Genomic DNA, 22,493 nt, shown 5'->3' with positions numbered 1-22,493 from the left:
ACAAGTCGTTCTCAGTGAGTGATCTTCACTTCCATTATTCATTCGAATACGAGGCATTTCTACCTAGCCATTTGCACTCTTTCAATCGAGATTTCCAAACTTCAATATTTCTTCCGCACTGAGAAATAAACATGGCGCCTCCGACGGACCGACAAGAAATTCTAGCCAACCTCCGAGCGCAGATCGCTGAGGGCAAACCCATTGTCGGTGCTGGCGCCGGTATTGGTCTTTCTGCCAAGTTCATCGAGGCTGGCGGCGGCGATTTGGTCATCATCTACAACAGTGGCCGCTTCCGCATGGCAGGCCGTGGCTCGCTTTCAGGATTGATGCCATACGGCAATGCGAACGATGTTGTCCTTGATATGGTGAGTAACAGCCATTACCCAACGACATTCACTCACGCTAGCTAGCTTCTACGACATCTACTAACAGTTTCCTTAGGCCAAGGAAGTTCTTCCAGTTGTCAACCACACACCCGTCATTGCCGGAGTTTGTGGCACGGATCCCTTCCTCAACACCAACCACTTTCTCTCCCAGCTGCGAGACCTCGGCTTCGCAGGCGTGCAAAACTTTCCCACTGTTGGCCTCATTGACGGCCAGTTTCGCGCCAATCTAGAAGAAACAGGCATGTCATATGACCTCGAGGTGGACATGATTCGCGCGGCTCATGAGATGGACCTGCTCACCACGCCATACGTCTTTAATGTCGAAGAGGCACAGAAGATGGCGACAGCCGGCGCTGACATTCTCGTCGCGCACATGGGCCTCACGACCAGCGGCTCCATCGGCGCCGCTTCCGGCAAGACGCTCGACGAGAGCATCAGGCTCATCCAGCAGATCCGAGATGCGGCCGTCGCCATCAGCCCGGACATCCTAGTGCTCTGTCACGGAGGACCGATCGCGGCTCCGGAGGATGCTTCCTATGTGCTGGGCAGAACCAGGGGTGTGCATGGCTTTTATGGTGCGAGCTCCATGGAGCGACTGCCCGTCGAAGAGGCAATTACAAATATCACAAAAAGCTTCAAGGGACTGAGGCCAAGTGCCGCGTAGATGAGGGCCTCACAATCAAGATCGAAGATCGAAAAAAGAAAGAAAAAAGAAAAGAAGAAAAGGTACTCCACATGACACATTGCTATATTCAGGAAATTGAACAGTTTAGGGAGGCATGTACATCGGCACATATAACACGTGCGAATATTGGAATAATCTCAATCTTTGCTTGCTGCCAGTTGTGGCGGGTATCATGTCGTGTGTGATTAAACGGCGCACGGCGGCATCAGAAATTATGATTGCAACGCGGTCTTTTCATCATACCCTCCCTCCTTGGATGGGGTCTCAACATAGTGAACATCTTTAGCAAGCGCGGCCAAGTCTTGCTCGCCCATCTCACCATTCCAACCATTGTTCAGTAGGTAAGCTCTAAACTTTTCATCCTCCTTAGACAGGTCTTCACCGGTAAGCTTGGGGACAAAGAAGAAGGTGACGAGAATGCCAGCGACACCGCAAATAGCAGCAATGATAAAAGTCCACTTCTTGCCGAGGTTCTCCTGGATAGGCTTGAAAGCTTCGGTACCAATGGCAGCACCAGCCTTTCCAACTGCAGCACTAAGGCCATAACATGTACCTCTAACACTGGTGGCGTAGCTTTCTGAGGAGATGAGGCCCAGCATATCGCCGGGACCAAAGTTGCCGAAGCTGAGCATGAGGCCGTAAAAGATGACGAAGAGTGGGATAATGTTGACAACTTTGTCGTAGGCGAGACCGATGATGAGACCAAAGATCAAATAGCCAGAGAAACCAATCATCATGACATTCTTGCGACCAAGGCGATCGCAGAAGAATGCACCGAGAAGTACGCCAGGAAGAGCAATAGAGTCAAGGAGCAGCTGCCATTCGGCGGTGCTGCGCAGACTGCCAGTCTTGGAGACGACACTGGAGATGATGGTGCCGGAAAAGACACCATTGGGGAATGTAATGAAGTCGTAGAGGAACCAGGCTCCGCAAGTTCCAATCAAAGTTTTCCAGTAGTAGCGGATGACGAGAAGGTACGGGACTCTCTTCTTGATAGCACCGCGACGGTACAGCTTCGAGTTGAGCATCTTGAGACGGAAATAGAAGACCGTCAATGGCAGGAGAACACCAATGCCGAAACAGACACGCCAGACGGTAGACAAGTGATTTTCTCCGGCAGCAGAAAGGACTATCAGGAAGACGCAGACGGCTAGTGGGCCACCGAAAGAAAGCGGCAGGTTGGTAACGAGAATGAAGACGGGACCGCGGTGGCCTAAGGTATGCTCGTTGGCAGCTTCAGAAGCCGAAGCACTAGCAGCGGGATACTCGCCACCTGATCGAATGTCAGCGTCTTGATATCACTGCCATGGCTCATCCCGAGGGTGACTTACCAGCGCCAAAGCCAACAATACCACGAGAAATGGTCAGCATCCAAAACATTCCATCAATGGTGATGCCATGAGAAGCCGTCGCCAGAATACCGCCAACAACAATCATCAGAGTAGTCGCAATGATGGCAGTTTTGCGACCGAGATAATCGCAGGTCAGACCAATGACGACCTGGCCGAGAATCTCACCCACGAGGAGCGCGTTGGAGACGCGGGTGCTGACCGAGGAGGTGTACTCGTTGGGGTATTCCTTTTTGAACAAGACATTGGTCATGGTCATGAGATTGTTCTGGTAGCCATCCGAAATGAGGGCAAAACCAGAGCAAAACTGTGTCAGTCGAATTAGCTAGGTGTCTTCTTCTTTTCCGATGGCTACAGCTAGCAGGACACAAGAGCTTACAATGGTGAAAATGTCAGAGAGCGACTGCTTGCTTCTGGAAACAGGAGCAATGACCTCTTGCTGGCTAGACTCAGGCTCCTTTCCAACATCGTCTTGGGATGCTGGCGCGACCGCGACTTTGTCCGAGATTTGGGCGTCCGTCATCTTGAAGGCGTTTGTGTGTGTGTGCCGATTGTACGCCAACCGTAGGGTTGTATTTGACCAAACGACACAGCTTGAGACGAAAGAGAGAAGCAGAGAGGATACTCTCGTGTCTTTCGGGACTTGTCCAACGGCTTCACGGTTCCTCTTACGAGACGAACCTGCGCTTCACCAGGGGGGAAAAAAATAGCCGGCCAACGTTAAATAAGTTTCACTGCCATGTGTCCTAGTCTCTAGCGAGGAACGCCAAGGGCTGCTCCGGCTAAGCGGCAGCGCAGTGGGGGAATAAATGCGCCATCTATTCTCGACTTGGCGGCGTGGATGCGAACTTGGTCCGGGGCAGATGGCCCACGTGCTCGGTCTGCTTTCTGTTGATTGTTCGCCTCGTCTGATGTCGACTTTTAGTTTGTTCATTTTTTTTTTTTTTTTCCTCTTGTGTCCTTCTTGCCCCGTCCTTGATTCACGTTTGCATCTTTCCATCTTATGCAGCTTACGACATAGATTGCTGGTTCGTGTCACCGAGCTGGCGCCACCCCGGCAGCCTGCTCACGGGCGGGCATCTCCGGTGCCTCGAAGCCTCGGGTGGCTTTTGCCGCGCTCCCAAGCTCACAGTTCTAGTTGGCTGGGCCGTGGATCTTCCCCAGCTTACTCACTATTGGAGCCGCGCTGCTGATGCTGCAAGATGCCAGAACTCAGCTCCAGCGTCGCGTGATGCGCACACTTTGTCCAGTGTGGATATGAACTGAGGGGCTAATTAAGGCAACGATATGGTTAAAGTGAACACCAAGTGCGCAAGGCCTGGTCGGTCAGCACAGCTTTGTACACCCAAAATTGGGGTTCTTGACAGAGCTCTACATTGGGTCGCTGTCGCCGAATGGTGTTCAAGTCCGTTCCTGATTGAAAACAAGGCTGAACGGTTGGTGGCTGTCAGCCAAGACGGGGGAATGTGGCGATCTCTTGGCACCAAGTATTGGTTAGCCACTGCCTCGATGAGACAACATATCAAGAATCCGACATCCCGGAGAATATAAATAATCATACCTGCTGATGAATTCTTGCTTGAGAGCGAATGATGACTTTATACAGAACCTGTTTTGCCTGTTGAAAGAAGTAGAGGCCGCCTAGTTCGAAATTTGTAGCTAGTTCGAAACGGCCAGCCTCGGGTGGGAAAATACCATACAACTCTTTGAGTAGCAAATAGCCTCTAACAGGCTGTGATGACCTTGCTTGTTGCAAATGATATTACGAGGTAATGACTCGACGATCAATACAACGAGGGGCGGCTTGTTCTTGATTCTCGGAGTTAAATACGGGGGTGGATTCACTTCCCCGCGTTCGGTCGGATCTCCGCAGAAATCCCATCGCATCTCTCGACACGCCGAACCTACAACAATCATCGATCACGTCTCTTGCCATTCGCCGATAAGAAATCAGCTATTGTAAACCCTCTGTAATCTATATAACAAGGTGGTATACACTTGCCTAAAAGAAAGGCTTTGCAGCGTCGTCTACCATTACTCACTGATCCATTGTATCCATTACTTACTCGAATGGCATCGAGATTGGCCCCAAAGTCCGTCATACGGGCAGCGAATCATGCACGGCGACTGCACACACGCCGTAGCTCTGGCTCCGCGGTACCATCAATGGTTATCTTGGACGACTACCTATCTGTGGCGCAACGACATTTCGAGCACATCAGGCCGACCGACGTCAAAATCGACATCTTCAAGTCCCATGTACCTCAAGATGTAACAAAAGAGAAGAAAGCTCTTGTTGAGCAGCTTCGACCGTATGATATCATATCTGCGATGCGCGAAAGAACGGCGTTTCCTTCCCAATTGCTGCGCAGCTTGCCAAACCTAAAGCTGCTGCTCTGCACTGGCACACAGTTTGAGACGTTTGACCTCCAAGTTGCAAAAGAGCTCGATATCACTGTTGCCGCGGCCCCCGGAAATGGTCGCACCGACAAACCGGGGCCTACAGGCAAGCCGCTACCAGCTGATATCAGAAAGGGGGGCAGCCACCCAACGACACAGCACACTTGGGCGCTGATTTTGGCTCTCGCCAGAAACGTGGCGTTTGATGATGCCGTCGTCAAGTCGGGAGGCTGGCAGTCTAGCCTAGCGATAGGTCTGTCCGGTAAAACTCTCGGAGTCATTGGACTGGGTAGGCTGGGCGCGGCTGTGGCAAGAATCGGTGCTCTGGCTTTCGGTATGAAGGTCGTTTGCTGGAGCGCAAACCTGGACCAGGACAAGGCAGACCGGGCTGCAGCCGATCTTGGCCTGCCAATTGAAAATGAATTCGGAGAGAGGACCTTCCAGGTGGTTAGCAAAGAAGAGTTGTTTCGCACTGCGGATGTAGTCAGCCTGCACTATGTTCTGAGCGAACGCTCGAGAGGGCTCGTCAACGCAGACACACTGGCCATCATGAAGCCGAATGCGCTACTGGTCAACACCTCACGCAGCGCACTAATCGACCAAGATGCGCTATTGAATGCAGCGCACCAAGGCATAATCCGCGGCATAGCTATGGACGTCTTTGATCAAGAGCCTCTTCCTGAGAGAAACCCCTGGCGCATCGAACAGTGGGGTGTTGCGGGACGATCCAAGGTGCTCACGACGCCTCACATGGGCTACGTCGATGAAGATCTCATGAACAGGTGGTACGAAGAGACGGCCGAGAATCTGGAGCGGTGGCTAGCAGGTAAAGAGATTCTGCATCGCCTAGTATGAGGCAAACTGCAGAGTTGGCATCTTTGAACCTAGGGAAAATTCGCGCCTCATTCGAATTAGTAATGCTCAAGAAGCACCCTGGAGAAAGTTCAGATTTTATTTTCCTTTTCCTATTCACTTGTAAATCTTCGGTATCAAGTATATCGCGCCATTATTGCTTCGTAAGTAATCATGTATCCGCCCCTCGAAACGCCCGAATTGCAAAAACAATGTAAGAGAGAATGCCACGTGTGATGCTTAACCGAAGAAGAGAGACACCTATTCCTAGATTAGCATATGATCTGGCGGCTCGACAAGCGCAGCTCTACTTACAGCCATGACGACACAGCATATGCTTATGTATGGACTAAGTCTCTCGCCTATCCTCGCACATTTCCAAAAGACGCCCGTGACACTGGCCAAGTGGTTAGCTGGCAGTCTAATAGCTTTGCATGCATTCAAAACTGGCTTCTCCTCTTACCCATTCTTGTTTCTGTCGAGAATGCCCGGTGTAAAGTGGTGGACGTAGGTGCTCGTGCAAATGAGCAGCAGGATGACGAGGAGGAGGGACTGAAAGTTGAAGAGCGCCGACTGCAAAGTGTTAGAAACCGGGACATTGTGGGACATGGACAGCGTGGCATACCATATTGGTTGACTCGAGGCGACAGCGCTTATGTGATGGGTGTTTGCAGCTCTCGCGCAATGTCGTGACGGCAATGCGAAGCTCCAAGATCGAGATGCGCTGGCCTTTGCTGCAGTTACAAGGTACCTGGCCTTCAGGGGACCAAAGATTCGCCGCGGCCGGCCAACCATAAGGTACGTCAACAGCAGCGAGCTGTGCCCCACCAAGCATCATTCAAGCCATCTTCTCAGGCACTCTGCAATTACATCTTCATCAACTCTGCGCAAGACTTTGGAGGACATCGCTCAGATCCTGTTCTTGTTGAACTCTTGCGAGATTCTTGTCTGCAAGAGACCTGCTCTAGTCTCAAGCGCGTGGCTGTCGCCGCGCCTTCAAATCGCTTCAAGATGGAACCCAGAGCGCGCGCCGGCAAAAATGTCGGCAAGATGAACTTTTCCCACAATGAGCGTATGTTGCATCTCTCTATCCCGGTCACAGCGGCCTCTTATATCTTCAACATTGTGCTAACGAGTTCCTAGTCGCTCAGCTGCTCTACGCGCACGGCGACGTCAAGAACCCGCTCCCCGAAACCGTCCGCGTCCTCGACGAAATCCTCACAGACTTTATGCAGTCCATCGCCTTTGAGGCGGCCCGCGCGGCGCAATATTCGGGCCGCCAAAAGATCAAATACGAAGATTTCGAGTTTGCGTTTCGCAAGAACCCAGCCTTCCTCGGCAAGGTGCAAGAGGTGTTTGAGAAGCAAAAGGAGATTAAAAAGGCGCGCGAGATTCTGCGCGACGCCGAAGAGGACATCATGAAGGATGCGGCAGAAGAGGAGAAGAAGCGCCAAAAGGGAGATGACGCAGCCGCGGCGAGCGTCGCCGGCCGCAGCAGCAGGCCGACCAACAAGGAGGAGGAGCTTGGTGAGGCCGACGACGATGCAGATGCTGAGGCGGACGCTTTGGGAAAGAGGAAATGATACCCTGGCTGCGCCGAGCAAAATAAGCGCTACGATTATGATTCGATTTTTGGCAGCACAATGCGTCGGCGCGTGTGTGCCCCTTCTTATATCTTGGCTTCTCACGATATTATTACATGGACATGGCGTTTTGGTTTCGGTTTCGGTTTTAGGTTCGGGTTAGGGAAGCAAATGCTATCAGATATAGCTCTCATAAATTCAAGGTTTCGATTACAATCATCTCCCTAAACGATATCGACATCTACCGGTCATTGCAATCTAACCATTACTTTGCCAGGATTGACTGTGTCGCGGACTTGTTGGTTCAGGGCAAAGCAGCGAGCAACAACGACAGAGCATTGTCGGGAGACAAGAGGTCAAAAATTGGACAGAATCGATGTTGCCAGATGAAATGGACTTGCATGTTTCTTGATGTTGTTTCGTCTAAAATGTTTCAGAAGCTGATGGGTCATGTGCGGCTAAATTGCCGGGCTCTGCCATCTCCGAGCTTTTGCCCGGCATGGAGAAGCCGCCGATTTCTCTCGTTGCCAAGAACCAGCCAAGGTCGGCGACCACGACGCAGCCAGGCTGTATATCGACCTGGCAATGATCATCGCTTCGGGAGCGGTTTGGCAGTCAAGAATCTTTTTTTGCATAAAATACGCCATAGGCGCCTTCTAGTGCGATATCGGGCGGCCACCGCTGCCAACTGCCCAATACAGCCAGCACGGCCATCATTAGGCTCTCGCTAGTTGCATTATCACTTGTCGTTGCAGCCAAACGGTTCCACCGTCTCCTCCTTCTCCTCCTCTCTCCCACCATTCCACACAACCATAACCAAACTTCGCCTTCCAAGATGCATACTCCGACTCCACCGGCACGGCCTAGCCAGGCCGGTGCCCGCCACCGGCCAAATCCTAGTCTACTGCCGGTTCGCTGATGTCCGGAGCGTTGCCTTCATTTTCTTCTTCCTCTCCTTCTCTCTCTCTCTCTCTCTCTCTCTCTCTCTGGGCGACTCTGTTGACATGTCTAATCAGTTGGCAACTGGAAAAGTTCAAGCGAGTGACGGTAAGAATTCATCAACCGCGTTGCTCTTAATAAATCGGCAACGTCCGGTGGCGCCATTCATTTCGCCCCGCCAACCTCTCATTCAAATTCGAACATCATGCCTCACGGGGGCGGCACCAACGCCGAGGTAGAGCTTACTGCTCACGGCAAGGCGAAACTCGACAACACAACAACAAATTCGAGGAGCGATGGGCAAAATGGCTTATCGTCAAATTTGCTTGGTCCAAAGTCTGAAGCCTTTATGCCAGAATCTATACGAGTAATGACTCCAAGTCCAGTTCTTAGCGGCCGATTGTCACCGCTGTCACACGCCGACATTTACAACGGGCAGCCCGGGTTCACTCAGCGACAGTCCTTCATACAAAAATTCTGGCACAATAATCTCCCGTCAATATGTGTTGCGCTAGCCCAGTTATTTGGAGCCCTCATGAACCTCAGCGCCAGATTCATGGAGCTAGAAGGTGATGGCATGCATCCTGTACAGCTGTTGTTCTACAGGCAAGGTCTCAGTGCACTTGGTTGCTCGATATACATGTGGAGGGCCGGCTTTGCCGACTTTCCCATTCCGCATAAGGGTGCTCGGTTACTACTATTCCTCCGTTCCTTTTCTGGCTTTTTTGGAATATTCGGTATGTGGTACTCAATGATGTATCTACCGCTGGCCGATGCAACAGTCATCACCTTCCTGGCTCCCGGCGTAGCCGGCATTATGTGTTACTTTGCGATGCGCACACCATTTACGAAAATGGAGCAACTGGCTACGCTAATAGCTTTCTTTGGCGTTGTTCTCATTGCACAGCCTGCCACCTTTTTTGTCGACTCAGGCAAAACCTCCGGCCATGAGGAGCGTGCAGTTGGGGCTCTTCCGGGCATGGACCATGAAGCAACGGCGAGTGAGCGTCTCGTCGCTGTCGCTGTTGCGATGCTTGGTGTTATTGGTGCGGCCGGTGCTTTTACGAGTCTGCGAGCCATCGGCAAGAAAGCCAATCCCCTCGTCTCCGTCAACGCCTTTGCAGTCATCAGTACTCTGATGTGTGCGATTATACTTTGCGCAGCACCAGCACTCAACATTTCACAGCCTACATTACGCTGGAAATTTACATACTCTGTCAAGCAATTCTTTCTCATCATCTTGATCAGTCTTTTTGGCCTGATAATGCAATTTCTGCTCACTACGGGTCTCAGCAAAGACAAATCGAACAAGGCCAATTCTATGATATACACTCATATGTTGTTTGCTGCGAGCTTTGACTGGTGGGTTTTCGGCCACAGGATGGGATTCGTCAGTTTCCTGGGATGTGCATTGATTCTCGGCAGCGCTATCGGCGTAGTGTTGCTGAAAAGGGCACCTAAAGTTGCAGCAAAAGTGGAAGATTGTGAGGCGCAACCAAATTTACTTGATGAGGCCGAGGGCGCACCCATGCTCATGGATGGCGGCGGCGCAGGCGCAAATACAGAACTAAACGTCTACCGCCCACAATAGACTGATTCTATAGAGATGTTTCATAGAGCTATCGTTTTCTTAATGTTCGTTCCGACCTGTGCAGCTCGCTCAGTTTTGTGCTGTTGTCTCTGCTAGACGTTACTTTAAGGCCTGGGTGAATATGTTGCCAAGCAGCATTATACAGAGAAGGCTGGCAAATATATTGAGAGGCGACTCTTCCAGTGTCAAAGAAAACGGAAAACTAGAAAGAACGTATATATGCACGCGGGAAAATAGAAACGAATCAAGTTAGTTGTGATACCGGGTAGGCGTAGAAGCAAAGCTGCACATAATTACTGGTTGGGCAAAGCTATGCTGTCACGTGACACTACAGGTTTGCGCAGCGTCGCGACAGCTTCAAACGTCCGCGGACGGGAAGGCAAATCGCAAACGATTTGTCGCTTCGCAACCGCACTCCAACATCGAAAACGCGTCTCCATCTGCAGCAATCCGTCGATTATTCTATAATCTACGGCCAATTTGCCGATTTAGGTTTAATTCGACTCATACAGGCTTCGTTAAGCCGCTGCCAAGATGGTTCAAATCAGCGAAGTCAAGGGCAACAAGCGCGACAATCGCACGGCGGCGCATACTCACATCAAAGGCCTTGGGCTGAAATCAGATGGACGCGCTGAGACACAAGCCAGTGGCTTTATCGGCCAAACCCAGGCTCGCGAGGTATACAAACACGCTACTCTACAATCTTCTTGGCTGCGAAGACGCAGGCAGCTAACACAAGTCTCGCAGTCGTGCGGCGTCGTCGTCGATCTAATTCGAGCTCATAAGATGGCCGGACGTGGTGTTCTTCTTGCTGGTGGCCCTGGAACCGGGAAGACGGCATTGGCGCTTGCCATCAGCCAAGAATTGGGTACCAAGATCCCTTTTTGCCCCATCGTCGGAAGCGAAATCTACTCGACCGAAGTGAAGAAGACAGAGATGCTCATGGAAAACTTCCGTCGAGCCATTGGCCTCAAGGTCCGCGAAACAAAGGAGGTCTACGAAGGCGAAGTCACAGAGCTCACTCCCGAGGAGGCGGAGAATCCGCTCGGTGGCTACGGCAAGACAATCAGCACGCTATTGATCGGTCTAAAGAGTGCAAAGGGTCAGAAGAAATTGCGTTTGGACCCCAGCATCTACGAAGCGATCCAGAAAGAGCGCGTCACCGTCGGCGACGTCATCTACATCGAGGCCAACACCGGCGCCTGCAAGCGCGTAGGCAGATCCGATGCCTATGCGACCGAATTTGATCTCGAGGCTGAGGAGTACGTACCCATTCCCAAGGGTGAAGTGCATAAGAAGAAGGAGATTGTTCAGGATGTCACGCTGCACGACCTCGATGTCGCCAATGCTAGACCGCAAGGCGGACAGGATATCATGAGCATGATGGGGCAGTTGATGAAGCCCAAGATGACTGAGATTACCGAGAAGCTACGCATGGAGATCAACAAGGTCGTCAGCAAATATATTGACCAAGGTGTCGCCGAGCTCGTCCCCGGAGTTCTATTCATTGATGAGGTAAGACAAAGCAGATATTTGATTTCAATATGGTCCGCTCTGTCTCCAAGCGCACAATTCCTGTGTCACTTTCCTATTGCGACCACTTGCAGAACAATCTGCGGCCGTTGCTAGGACGGAAATAAGTGAAGATATAGGAGAAAGGAGACAAAGGCAAACACATTGCTGGAAGTGAATCTCATTTTATGATTGTGGTGGCTAACATATCTGGGACGGCAGGCGCATATGCTCGATGTGGAATGTTTTACTTATCTGAACCGGGCGCTGGAATCACCAATTGCGCCCATCGTGGTTCTGGCGTCGAACCGCGGAATGTGCAAGATCCGAGGCACCGATGACATTGTTGCGGCCCACGGCATTCCTAGCGATTTTCTGGCCCGCCTGCTTATTATCCCCACTGCACCCTACGAGGCTGATGAGATCAAACGCATTGTTAAGCTACGGGCGACAACCGAGGCTGTGGCCATTACCGATGCAGCCCTTGATGAGATCGCGGAGCACGGCGTGCGCATCAGTCTGAGATATTGCTTACAGCTCCTGACTCCTGCTAGGTGAGTTTTCTCTGTTCCTTACTCGCTCTCTACCTGTGTGTGAGCCGCCCGGTGCTCAATGCGGTCTACTCCCAATCATGTTTCAAAACGGAAGAACGGGGAGCACGACTGCTATTCCCGCATCTGGCGTCTCACCAAAAAGCCCCAAGCAATGTGTCAGGGTCCAGGTGACTCCCGTTCGACGGTTTCGTCGTTCAGATTGCCTCGTCATGTTACACGAGCTGTACTCGTCTGTCGCACACTCAAAGTCACTTCCCTTAGCCCCCTTCTTGAATCATTTCGCGCCGGCCTCCAACTGGCTTGTGCTTTCACTTTGCTCCTGCTACTATTGTCAGCTCTATCCGACCCCCCCCTTTTCTTCCCTACTCGTGTCCCATCGCCCCTCCATCTCAACCCTAATTAGGACTCGGATCCGAGACATTGTCGCTAACTAAAGTAGCATTCTTGCAAAAGCCAACGGTCGCACTCAGATTGACGTCCAGGATGTGTCAGAATGTGAGGACCTTTTCTTGGACGCCCGCCGCAGTGCCACGCTGCTCAGCAGTGAAGCAGGACGGGGCTACTTGTCTTGAATTTTGGACCCTGCGGAACGGAAATTTAGACTAGGCAACTGGGAAAACTTCTTGGGTTTCTAACTAGAGAAATAAGAAGACGACGATAAAGTCACCTATTGCAATGGTGAGGATTTGTTTGAACAGCAAAGAGTGTTCAGAAACAAGTAGTCGAAAAGCGGGTTTCCATGCCCTTTATACGCTTAGAAGGCGTGGAGTGGAAAACTATTTTACGAAACAGGAAATTCATAGAGAATGGTAGTCGCACGGGGCGGTGTATAGGGATGGGCGGCCTTGAATAACGCAAGAATGCCCGGCTGGGCAGATGGCATCGCCCAAGAAGAAGAGAAATCGCACGGCCCGATGGAGATCTTGTTGTACCATCTTACTTCCTATTCGCTCTTTGTATTATGTTTCTGATTACCAACAATTAATGTGGAACACATGTACGCTAAAATAATGAGGTGCAGAGACGGCATGGACAAGTTGAAACCCCTTCGTCTCAGTATCGTTGGCGATGCCACCGCGTGGTTGCCTAGGTGAAAGAAGGTTGCGAGAGGACGGCATGGAAGTAAGGGGAGAACGAGCAATAAGAGAGAAATGAGGAAATCACAACATGAAGAATGAAACGGCTGTTACGACTTTTTTTTTCCCTCACGGTTCAATACCAACAACAACAACGGTGAATCAAGCCTCACCTTACAAGGTCTCGCCTTGGACCGCGTCGTCCAATGACGACGCTGGATCGTGCTGATATGCGGACAGCGGTCTGTCGCGTGTGTGCCCCTCCTTGGCTCTTCCCTTTGTGTGCTCTGCATCACGAGCCGTATCGTCGATGAGTTAAAAATAAACTCATGCACGACAGAACGAGGCAGACGAGCACAGGGCGCAAAAAGAACTGGCCGAAACAAAGAAGGGCGCGGCCCCATCCGTCTCTCCAACTATCTCTCTCTCTCTCTCTCTCTTCCTCTCTCTTTCTTCTGGTGTGCACCATGCCCAACAAGGGAGGGCGGCGCAGGCGGCGACCGCGGCAATCTCTTGGCCTGGACCCGATCTCATCAATCACATTGGCAGGGGGGAGGGGCGCAGCAAACAAGGACCGGACACACACACACCATTGACAAGGGCCCTTTTGGGGCCAGAAGAGAGAGAGAAGGAGAGAGAGAGAGAGAAAGAGATGGGACGGATGGGCGTGTGCGTGTGATGCAACTGCAAGTGAGAAAGAGGAACAACGGCCCATTTCCCCCCCAATGGCGCCACAGCTGTCCAAGACACGGGCAGGGGGGGCAAAGAGGAAAGAAATGATCGAGTCACAACACACATACATCCACGAATGCAAATACTCGTTTATTACAGAGTCTCCCCGGCTACGCGCGGGATGATAGCCAACGGCCCTGGGGCAACGCCGGCATCCGACTCATTTCTCGTCTATTTCTTGCCATGTCGCTGAATTCTGCGCCGCTGCTGCCTTCTTCAACGGACGGGCGGTTGGAAAGATCCGGAAAAGACAACAAGTACATACAAGCATGCTAGTGGGTGAGTCAAAAAGAAACCTTCTCCCGTTGTGGACGATTTGAGGCTACTGGAACTGGGTAGTATTTAGTATGGCTCTTCTCGACTTTGGACGCGACGTTGTTGGGTGTCTAGTAGCTACCAGACAGACCTTTTTGCCAAGTTGTAACCCACTGTGTCTTTCCCTTTCGGCCTTTTTTCCCCATTTCTTTCCCGTACTGCTGACCCATGGGCCATCGTTAGTTCTTTTGGCTTTTTATCTTATTTTTAAAACTGGAGAAGAACAAGAACGTTGCCCATTGCGTCGTAGAAACAAGCTCTCCGGATAAGGCAAAACGTTAACCGCATCCGGCCCGCCCCTCTTCTTACCGGAACTGCAAAAGCTACCCGCCGAACCATTTGAAAACGATATGAGAAGCAAGACCGGCAGAGCATCAAACCTTCCGACCTCATCACGTGTGAGTAAACTTTTCTGGCAAAAACAGTAAAGAAGAATTGGGGCGCTTCCACACCCTCTCGGGGGCGCGGACGGTGGGCCTGGCACTTGGGGTGTGAGGCTTTTCGTTTTGTCTCAGGGCCGCGCATTCCAGAGGGTCTCACGCAGCACATTCCTGGCCGCCCACATTGTCGTCCTTTGACGAGGCTGGGGGCTTGCCTCTGTGTGGTCAGATTGTTGAACGAGCTATTTGGAAAGGCTTTTCGGGCGTAGATTCGTCGGACGGCAAGGAGAAAAAAAAATCTCACATTGTGTTGATAGTCTGGGGTGATATATGGTAGACAAATCGGCAGACAAGGGAATTGCTCGACAAGGAGGAGCCCCAGCCCGACGAGTAGTGCTGTCTTGGACACCGTTATTTTATCCCGTCTAGCCTTCTCCATACTCTCTGGCAACAAGAACTCACCCAGCCAGGCAAAGGCACCTTGGCGGAGTAGAGCGAAGAATGGGTATGCTGGCCCCGGTAGGCTTAGCTGGGACGCAACCTAAACCTGTCCTCCTTCATTCTTCTTTTGATGATATAATGCGATGGTGCCTTTTGTCTCCTGCGTCACCTTTGTCCATGAATGCTTTTGTTCTTTTTCTTACCTCGTCAAATATAACCCCTCCATCTTCACTTCGCCCTTCTCAAGTGAGCGCTGCCTGCCGGATCAGCAGCAAAGTCGGTATTTGCCGTATTTTTTATTTCGTCCATTCTCTCCCGGCACATTTTCCCGGCGGCCTTGGCCCTTCAGCCTCGTCCTCACCTTTCCTAGTCAGCCAAGGGCACTGCCTCTCTTTCTAAGCGCCCACTTCGTTGACCTCGTGCTCCTGACTTCATCCACGCGAGAATTGGTCATCCCCTAGATCCGAGCTTATACCAGCTCTTGGCCCCTCCAATCCTTACCCTTGACGCATCCTGCCGGCGCAGGGGTGTAGTGCAAACATATCCCGGACAAAGAAACGTTGGTTCCGCGTCGACGTCCAGCCTTCTCACCCCGGTCGACTCAACCGCACACCAATAGGTCGCCTTGTCTGGAGCGTTTGGATAGTGTGCCAATCGCTTCTCGATAACAGCACTCAGTCAAGCATCGTTATTTGTGCCTTGTTAACAAGCTTGCAACGGACCGGCCTGGTGCACCCGCAAGCTTTGTCTCACTGGTCCATCTCCCCAACAGCTATCGCCGACCGTACCAAGACTCTCCCTCCAGCCCCCGCAGCCCAGTTCTACATCATAGCCTTCAGCCGCCAAATCCGAGCGCGTTTCAACACGACCTAGCATCATCCACACCTCGGATAGCTCGCGTACCGGGCCGCAGGATCCCTGCCGTTCTTTGAACATCAGTTGAGCGTCCTCTTGTTGCATTCAAATATGACCCAAGTCTTGTCCTTTGCACCTGGACCCATACATGATACGGCGCCACATCTGCCCATGGATCTTGATAGGGCTGTCAGGGTAGGCGGACCACAAGGTGTCTTTGCACCTGCTCGCTCACCGAGCCCTGGTAGCTCAAGCTTTACCAGAAAACGGACCGCTTCCCTGACTTCTGCGGACCAGAATCATGGCTTGTATGCTCCATTGAGCATCAACACATCCGGACCGGTGATGAAGTCAGAATCTTCCAAAGAAGCCATATGTCTCTGCGCACCAACACCAAAGATACCCCGCCCTCGCAACGGTACGTTTGATAGCAGATAATCCATCGCTTTGCAGACTAACCACGAAACGTAGCATTTATCCTCTATCGGCAGCATCACCAGTCTCAAGTAACGGCTGACAACCCCAAGCTGTCAAACCCAGAGATTTCTAAAATCATTGGCGAGAAATGGAAACACGAGGTCGAGGACGTGAAAGAAACATGGAAGAAGCTGGCGGAAGAAGAGAAGCAGCGACACCAACACCAATACCCAAACTATCGATACCAACCCAGAAGAGGCAGCAAAGTCCAAGGCAGTTGGCCAAATACAGCATCTGGAGAAGAACCGGGCCGCTGCACGAAATGCAACGGGCGAACCATTGCTACACCAAGAACACCTTCAACACCAGTCGCAACACCCCCGTCAGTCAAAATCGGCCCTCATGGCCAGCCCGCTCTGCCCAGTATAGACACCTCAGCATCTCGAAGATTGAGCATGGATCTGTCGCCAGTCAGCACTCTCCCGCTCCACCCTCGGCAACTACCCCCCGTGAGAGCTTATGAGGATGACCCGACCTCACCTGATGCGAAGCGTCGTCGAGCTAACGGAGCTGGCAATTATCACGCCGTGGGCCGACTGCATGGAGCATTTAGTGACTTGCCCCCTGACTCGATGCGCACATCTCCTGAGTGCGGCCCCTATCAAACAATGCGTACCTACCCTCATACAACTCTCCCAGAGCTCAGCACAATTCCTAGGTCACATAGCGGGACAATGCCGAGCGGGCCAATGCCGCCACCGCCACGCCGGCCTGGAGGAGCATCTTGGACAGAGCAGGACACTGGTCGACGTTATAGTGGTTATGACGAATCTTTGAGGCTGCCGCCATTGCAAACAGCTGTATCACCCTCACCGGCCCGTACCCAGAGTCTGAATATTCGACAACCGGTGCTGCCTTCGCCTGTGTTTTCTCATCCTGCCCCGCAAGAGAGACGATCTAGCAGTACTGAGGGCGCTGTGACGCTGTTTTCCTTCAAGCACAAACTCGGCGAGTTATTGAGAATCACCAGACCTCTTCCAGTTCGATCAGCTGAGCAAAACCGATCATCAGTCAAGCCCAGAGGTGCCATAGTTGCCGTCGAGGGACCGAATCCCGAAATACTTCGGAGTATCGGACAGGCTGTCGAGAAGGCCCTGCTTGCCTGCAACGAAGTGTCACTTCGCTGTTGGGTACCAGACCCGGAGTCGATCGAAACAGGCGGATCTCAGACCATGGCATCGAAAGACGATATTTCTGCATACTTGCGTATGATGATCTCTTGGCAAGAAAAGTCTAGGCAAATGATATCCCATGTCACGGGCACGAGTGGCGGAACGTCAACGTCCGATGTCCGCCAGACTAGAAGTAGGGGGATAGGTGGTCATCCGCGGCTCGAGACGTCAATCAAGACAGAAAAGGTACCATCAGCGTTTTCGAAGGTGCCATTGGCACTTTTGAAGGAAGGCTATAGCCTGACACTTTCTGATAAGTTTGCCGCCAGCACACCCAATCCCGATCGCTATTCGTCAGAAGAACACTGGCAATGGATGGCGAGCATGTGGCGCGGGATACCTAGTGCCGATTTAGTCGTGTATGCACAGCCAAGCGAAGCAGACGAAATCGAGAAATCTGGCGCCGTGGAAATTGACAAGCGCATGGGTCTCATTGTGGTGAGAGTCGCCATCGGTACGAGCATTGACGAAGCGACCGAGCGTCGGATGGCGTTTGAACTAGTCGAATGGATGAGAGATGGTGCTCTTCGAAATTCTGTTCCTGCTGATCGAACGGATGGTTGATTGAATTGTGATTAGAGGCGTTGGGGTTTTGCGGTTCGATACTTTGGCTATGGGAAGCCTGCTGTAGCATTGATACATCTTGACTTGTGTAGTATCACGGATTGGGCTAGCGAATGGAGTAAAAAAGAAAAGCACAATGCTTATTTTGATTTCGATCACAGCGAATTTCGTGATATTACCCTTTATCCTTCAGTGTCTCGCAGGGTGTCTCTCCCCGTTTGTGTGGCTTGGCGTGGTGTGGCAGCCATGACATCGGCTATCTGGCTGCCTCGAATTCAAGGCAACACATGCATACCTTCCGTGTAGTGGAGCGCGTTGACTGGCGGCGGCAGACGCGCCGTTGCAGTGCATTTAGTGGGCTTCAGTGACCACTTGCAGCTGGGGAGCTTCATTACATGCGGAGCCCAATCAAGCGCCGCTCTACGTCTGTTTGTCAACACGACATCCATAACCAAATCGAATTTTTTGGCGCCACCATGCGCCCACTGCCCGACGAGTCTTCATAATGCCTGATTTCAAGTCAGGTCAGATTGTGCAGCTAAATGATGGCCGGAGAGCCACGGTGCGATTTGCCGGCCAAACCAGCTTCCAGGTGGGCGAGTGGATAGGGGTCGAACTTGAGGCCAAGACGGGCAAAAACGATGGCAGCGTTCAGGGACAGCGCTACTTCGACTGCCCGATGGGCTATGGCATGTTTGTCAAGCCTATGATGGCCACGATCATCGCGCAGCCCCCTGCTGCTGTCAGACCTGGAGTAAAGAAAGCCGCCCGTCCAAGCAGCTTTATCAATGGCACCGCCAACCGCCCCTCTCTTGCAAATGATGCCTCTTTAAACAGACGGAAAAGCCTTAATGCCCCGAGCCCGAGCCCGGTTTCCAGAACAACACGTCCTGCTAGCATCGGAAGACTCCCAGGCTCTGCTGTAGGTTACATACATGCATATGGCGGGTCTCTTGCTAATGTATGCTAGTCTCCCACAAAATCTCCCACAAAACCTTTGAGTGCTGCATCTAGTGCCACAGCCTCGCGAACCGGAACACCCTCGAACGCCAGAGTTGCATCGGCCGGAGCGCGCACTCGTACCACAGTTCCTGCACAGCGGACGTCTATGGGACCTCCCGCGGTTCCTGCAGTACGAACCACGAGACAGCCTTCAGTATCCTCTGTAGCTTCGCGTGGAAGCGTATCGCATACCCGTTCGGCGAGCGGTAGAGCTCCAAACGTCGCTGGTCTACGCCATACAGACTCCGCTCGACGCCCTTCGGCAGACTCGCAAGCTGGCTACGAGAGTAATACGGGCTCACGGAGTGGCGAGACTGCTCCAAATTCACCTTTGAAATGCGATGCAGGGATATTGTCGCCTCAGCCAAAGAGTCCCGTTATGGCGAGAACGAATAACTTGGAGAAAATGGCCGCTGCATCTTCAGTAACGCAAAAGCCAACTACTCCGGCAGGCATGCCTCGCTCAGTTTCCGGCGGCCTCTTGAACAAAGAAGTCGAAGATTTGAAGGCGAAGCTGAAAGTTTTGGAGCGAAAACGCCAGGAGGACCGGGATAAACTAAAACAATTGGACAAGATACAGGCAGAACGAGACAAGTTCTCTGACGTCATTCAGAAGCTGCAATTGAAGTACCAACCACAGCAACAAGAACTGCTGGAGCTCCGAAAGCAGCTGAAGGAAGCCGAACATCGATTTGACTCGGTGGAAGCTCTCCAGGCCGATCACGACGCTGCGTTGGAATTGGCAACTCTTGATCGCGAAATGGCAGAGGAGAATTATGAGGTAGCGAAAGTTGAGCTTGAAGCCGTGCATCAAAAGGTTGAGGAGCTTGAACTGGAAGTCGAGATCCTGCGAGAGGAAAATGCAGAGTTTAGCAAAGGAATCACGCCAGAGGAAATGACAAGCGCAAACTGGATGCAGATGGAGCGGACAAATGAGCGTCTCCGTGAGGCCCTCATTCGACTACGAGACATTACTCATGAGCAAGAAGAAGATTTGAAAGCCCAAATCGCTCTACTTGAAGAGGATGTTCGCGACTTTGGCACCATTAAGGAAGAGCATGATAAGATCAAGGAGAAGCTGCAACAGTCCGAAGCTGCAGTGGATGATCTACGCTCGCAGTTGGATACTGCTCTTGGTGCCGAAGATATGATTGAAGATCTAACAGAACGGAATATGAGTCTGTCGGAGCAAATGGAAGAGTTGAAGGCTGTGATTGAGGATTTGGAGAGCTTAAAAGAGATCAACGACGAACTCGAGATCAACCACGTACAGAATGAGAAAGAGCTTCAAGAAGAGCTTGATTTCAGAGACAGTGTTATCGCCGAGCAAGCTCGCCGTTTCGCGCAGCAAGAGGAAAATTTTGAGGACATGGAATATACCCTCTCCAGATTCCGTGAGCTGGTCACGAACTTGCAGACAGATTTGGACGACATGCGAGCCTCGCAGGCTGTCACGGAGGGTGAATCGGAGAAGCTCAATGACCGATCGCGCGCCATGATGGATCTTAATATGAAGCTGCAGATTTCGGCTGCCAAGGCCCAAGTCAAAACAATCGACCTCGAGATGCGACGTCTTGAGGCCCAAGAGGCTGAGCAGCACCTTGAGATTGTAAAGCTCTTTCTCCCCGATACATACAGGGAAGAGCAGGACTCTATTCTTGCACTACTTCGCTTCCGCAGACTTGCCTTCAAATCTAATCTGCTTGGCGGATTTATCAAGGAGAAGCTCAACGGACAACCCCAGTCAGGCCACGAGGACGATATATTTGCCGGCTGCGATGCCGTTGATAAGCTGACATGGGTTGCGACAATGTGCGAGCGATTTTTCAACGATATGAACCACTGCTCTATGGCACAGTTTTCTAATTACCGGAATGCTTTGCTCGAAGTTGAGCCTGTCGAGCGTGCTCTCAACGGTTGGATAGACAGTCTGCGCAAGGACGAACTAAAGGAGAAACAGTGTGCCGAAGCATTACAGCGAACCATTGCATTGATGTCACACCTAGGCGAAGTGCATCTCACCGATGACGCATCTGGCTACGCTGACGAAGCTCACATGAAGGCCGTCGTTGTTCAGAGCCACTTGGAATCCGCTGCGACGTCGTTGAATGCCACTCGTGCCATGATCGAGCGGGTCACTGCAGTTGAGGGTGCTGATGAAGAGATGACACAGCTGCTCGCGAAGAAGTTTGAGACTGTCGTCACACAGACGCGAAGTATCAAGGTTATTGCCGGCAAGGCCGTTCGCGCGTTAGAGGACCTCAAGACAAGATCGCTCTCTCTGCCATCAGAGAGCCGCGATTTGTTCGAATCATGCCGAACAGCCAGCGAAGGCATCGCAACACTTTCCCGAAAGATTGGCACAAGTCTCCATGCACTTTTCACGCAGGACGAGGGACGTACCTCCTACACACACGCTGATGTGCAAAACGCCATTCATACCGCAGTGCTAGAAGCTACCTCTTGCAGCGAATCTGACATGTTCTCTCAGTATCTTTCGCAACTGCGCAGCATGCAGGCGCTTGTATCGGAAGTCGTTGGCTTGGCCACAGATCTTGGCCAAACTCGCGAGTTTGATGTGAGCCCTGCACCGTGGAAACTCCGCTCGCAGGAGCTCAAAGCTCTGAAGGCTGTGCCTGTTGACGCCGAGGAAGAGCTGAAACGCCTCAAGGAAGAACATAGCGAAGCTCGCCGAACTATTGCTCAGCGCGATGAGCACCTCAGCACAGCTGCTCTTAAGATTGAGACTCTGGAATCCCGCATGCGTGATGCACAGGCAAACATAGAACGCATCAATGCTCTGCAACAGGACCTTGCAATTTCTACAGAACAGGCTACCAGTCTCAAGGACGACATCCAGAAGCAGGACCGAGAATTGAAGATGCTTGAATCGGAGCGCGACAAATGGAAGAAGATTGCAAGCGACAGTCGCGCCTATGCCGATGGTGCTGATGCAGCTGGTAACAAGGCTGGGCAGGAGCGCGCCGTTGCCACAGCACGTGAAATGGACGCGCTTAAGAATGATATTGAAAGCTTGCAATCTGCGGTGCGCTACTTGCGCGAGGACAACCGTCGGGCTCGACTAACAGAGCAGCCAAACTACGACTGGCTCTCCGAGCCACTGAAGAAACCAGTCAGCGCTACTGAACAGCGCAAAGCCCTGGTCATTGCTGAGGGCAAGGACGTGCTGAGTGAGCTTGTCAAGATGACATCCTCGGCCGGCATCTTCAACTACGGCTCGATTCCCAAAGACAGGCTGGCATGGCGGTCGGCCAAGACGACGCCACAGTACCACGTGGCAAAGCAGACTGAAGATTTTGCCGCATGGAAGTCGTGGCAAGACTCGGTGCTGAGGAAGAGCGAGTCGCTTCTTGCGCCCACTGTCCGCGGCGCCAATCCCACTCGGCCAAACCCAGCCGCAACGCTACAGATCCGCCTGCCTGGGCTTGACGGCAAGGTGCTTAAATCCGGCTCTCGAAACAGAGTGCAAATCTTAGGATCGCGTGAGTGGGATGCGCTGCAGAGCGCAAGAGTTGCCGCTGTATAAGATGGAGTCTTGTGGTATGTATATTTTCATGGAATAAGCCGATTTATATAAGAATCGTGTTGGTCACAAGCATGGGCTAGC

The 22,493-nt window shown here is 52.0% G+C and overlaps 9 protein-coding genes across 9 annotated transcripts; 7 read left to right on the top strand and 2 right to left on the bottom strand.

Moving 5' to 3' along the window:
- Positions 1-131: 131 nt before the first annotated feature.
- Positions 132-1,050, top strand: BBA_05450 (TIM-barrel enzyme family protein; the record flags this gene model as incomplete). Its single annotated transcript, XM_008600547.1, has 2 exons — positions 132-365; positions 442-1,050. 2 exons carry the CDS (start codon positions 132-134, stop codon positions 1,048-1,050), a joined length of 843 nt encoding a protein of 280 aa, XP_008598769.1.
- A 233-nt stretch (positions 1,051-1,283) lies between these two features.
- Positions 1,284-2,943, bottom strand: BBA_05449 (metabolite transport protein GIT1; the record flags this gene model as incomplete). The annotated part of the gene is made up of 3 exons (XM_008600546.1): positions 1,284-2,344; positions 2,403-2,727; positions 2,800-2,943. 3 exons carry the CDS (start codon positions 2,941-2,943, stop codon positions 1,284-1,286), a joined length of 1,530 nt encoding a protein of 509 aa, XP_008598768.1.
- Positions 2,944-4,586: 1,643 nt separating this feature from the next.
- Positions 4,587-5,675, top strand: BBA_05448 (D-isomer specific 2-hydroxyacid dehydrogenase; the record flags this gene model as incomplete). The annotated part of the gene is made up of 1 exon (XM_008600545.1): positions 4,587-5,675. The coding sequence occupies one exon, from the start codon at positions 4,587-4,589 to the stop codon at positions 5,673-5,675; it is 1,089 nt and encodes a 362-aa protein (XP_008598767.1).
- Positions 5,676-5,912: 237 nt separating this feature from the next.
- Positions 5,913-6,507, bottom strand: BBA_05447 (S-adenosylmethionine-dependent methyltransferase, putative; the record flags this gene model as incomplete). Its single annotated transcript, XM_008600544.1, has 4 exons — positions 5,913-5,933; positions 5,988-6,069; positions 6,136-6,245; positions 6,298-6,507. 4 exons carry the CDS (start codon positions 6,505-6,507, stop codon positions 5,913-5,915), a joined length of 423 nt encoding a protein of 140 aa, XP_008598766.1.
- A 176-nt stretch (positions 6,508-6,683) lies between these two features.
- Positions 6,684-7,255, top strand: BBA_05446 (transcription initiation factor IID; the record flags this gene model as incomplete). Its single annotated transcript, XM_008600543.1, has 2 exons — positions 6,684-6,744; positions 6,816-7,255. 2 exons carry the CDS (start codon positions 6,684-6,686, stop codon positions 7,253-7,255), a joined length of 501 nt encoding a protein of 166 aa, XP_008598765.1.
- A 1,144-nt stretch (positions 7,256-8,399) lies between these two features.
- On the top strand, positions 8,400-9,785 carry BBA_05445 (Drug/metabolite transporter; the record flags this gene model as incomplete). Its single annotated transcript, XM_008600542.1, has 1 exon — positions 8,400-9,785. One exon carries the CDS (start codon positions 8,400-8,402, stop codon positions 9,783-9,785), a length of 1,386 nt encoding a protein of 461 aa, XP_008598764.1.
- A 534-nt stretch (positions 9,786-10,319) lies between these two features.
- On the top strand, positions 10,320-12,423 carry BBA_05444 (TBP-interacting protein; the record flags this gene model as incomplete). The annotated part of the gene is made up of 4 exons (XM_008600541.1): positions 10,320-10,463; positions 10,533-11,300; positions 11,520-11,851; positions 12,291-12,423. The coding sequence occupies 4 exons, from the start codon at positions 10,320-10,322 to the stop codon at positions 12,421-12,423; spliced, it is 1,377 nt and encodes a 458-aa protein (XP_008598763.1).
- A 3,338-nt stretch (positions 12,424-15,761) lies between these two features.
- BBA_05443 (HMG box protein) lies at positions 15,762-17,863 on the top strand (the record flags this gene model as incomplete). Its single annotated transcript, XM_008600540.1, has 2 exons — positions 15,762-16,068; positions 16,122-17,863. The coding sequence occupies 2 exons, from the start codon at positions 15,762-15,764 to the stop codon at positions 17,861-17,863; spliced, it is 2,049 nt and encodes a 682-aa protein (XP_008598762.1).
- A 505-nt stretch (positions 17,864-18,368) lies between these two features.
- BBA_05442 (CAP-Gly domain-containing protein) lies at positions 18,369-22,412 on the top strand (the record flags this gene model as incomplete). The annotated part of the gene is made up of 2 exons (XM_008600539.1): positions 18,369-18,785; positions 18,834-22,412. The coding sequence occupies 2 exons, from the start codon at positions 18,369-18,371 to the stop codon at positions 22,410-22,412; spliced, it is 3,996 nt and encodes a 1,331-aa protein (XP_008598761.1).
- Positions 22,413-22,493: the final 81 nt, after the last annotated feature.

This window comes from Beauveria bassiana (genome assembly GCF_000280675.1).
Source record: "Beauveria bassiana ARSEF 2860 unplaced genomic scaffold BBA_S00014, whole genome shotgun sequence".
NCBI lineage: Eukaryota > Fungi > Ascomycota > Sordariomycetes > Hypocreales > Cordycipitaceae > Beauveria > Beauveria bassiana.
This window is presented reverse-complemented; position numbering and strand designations above follow the sequence as displayed.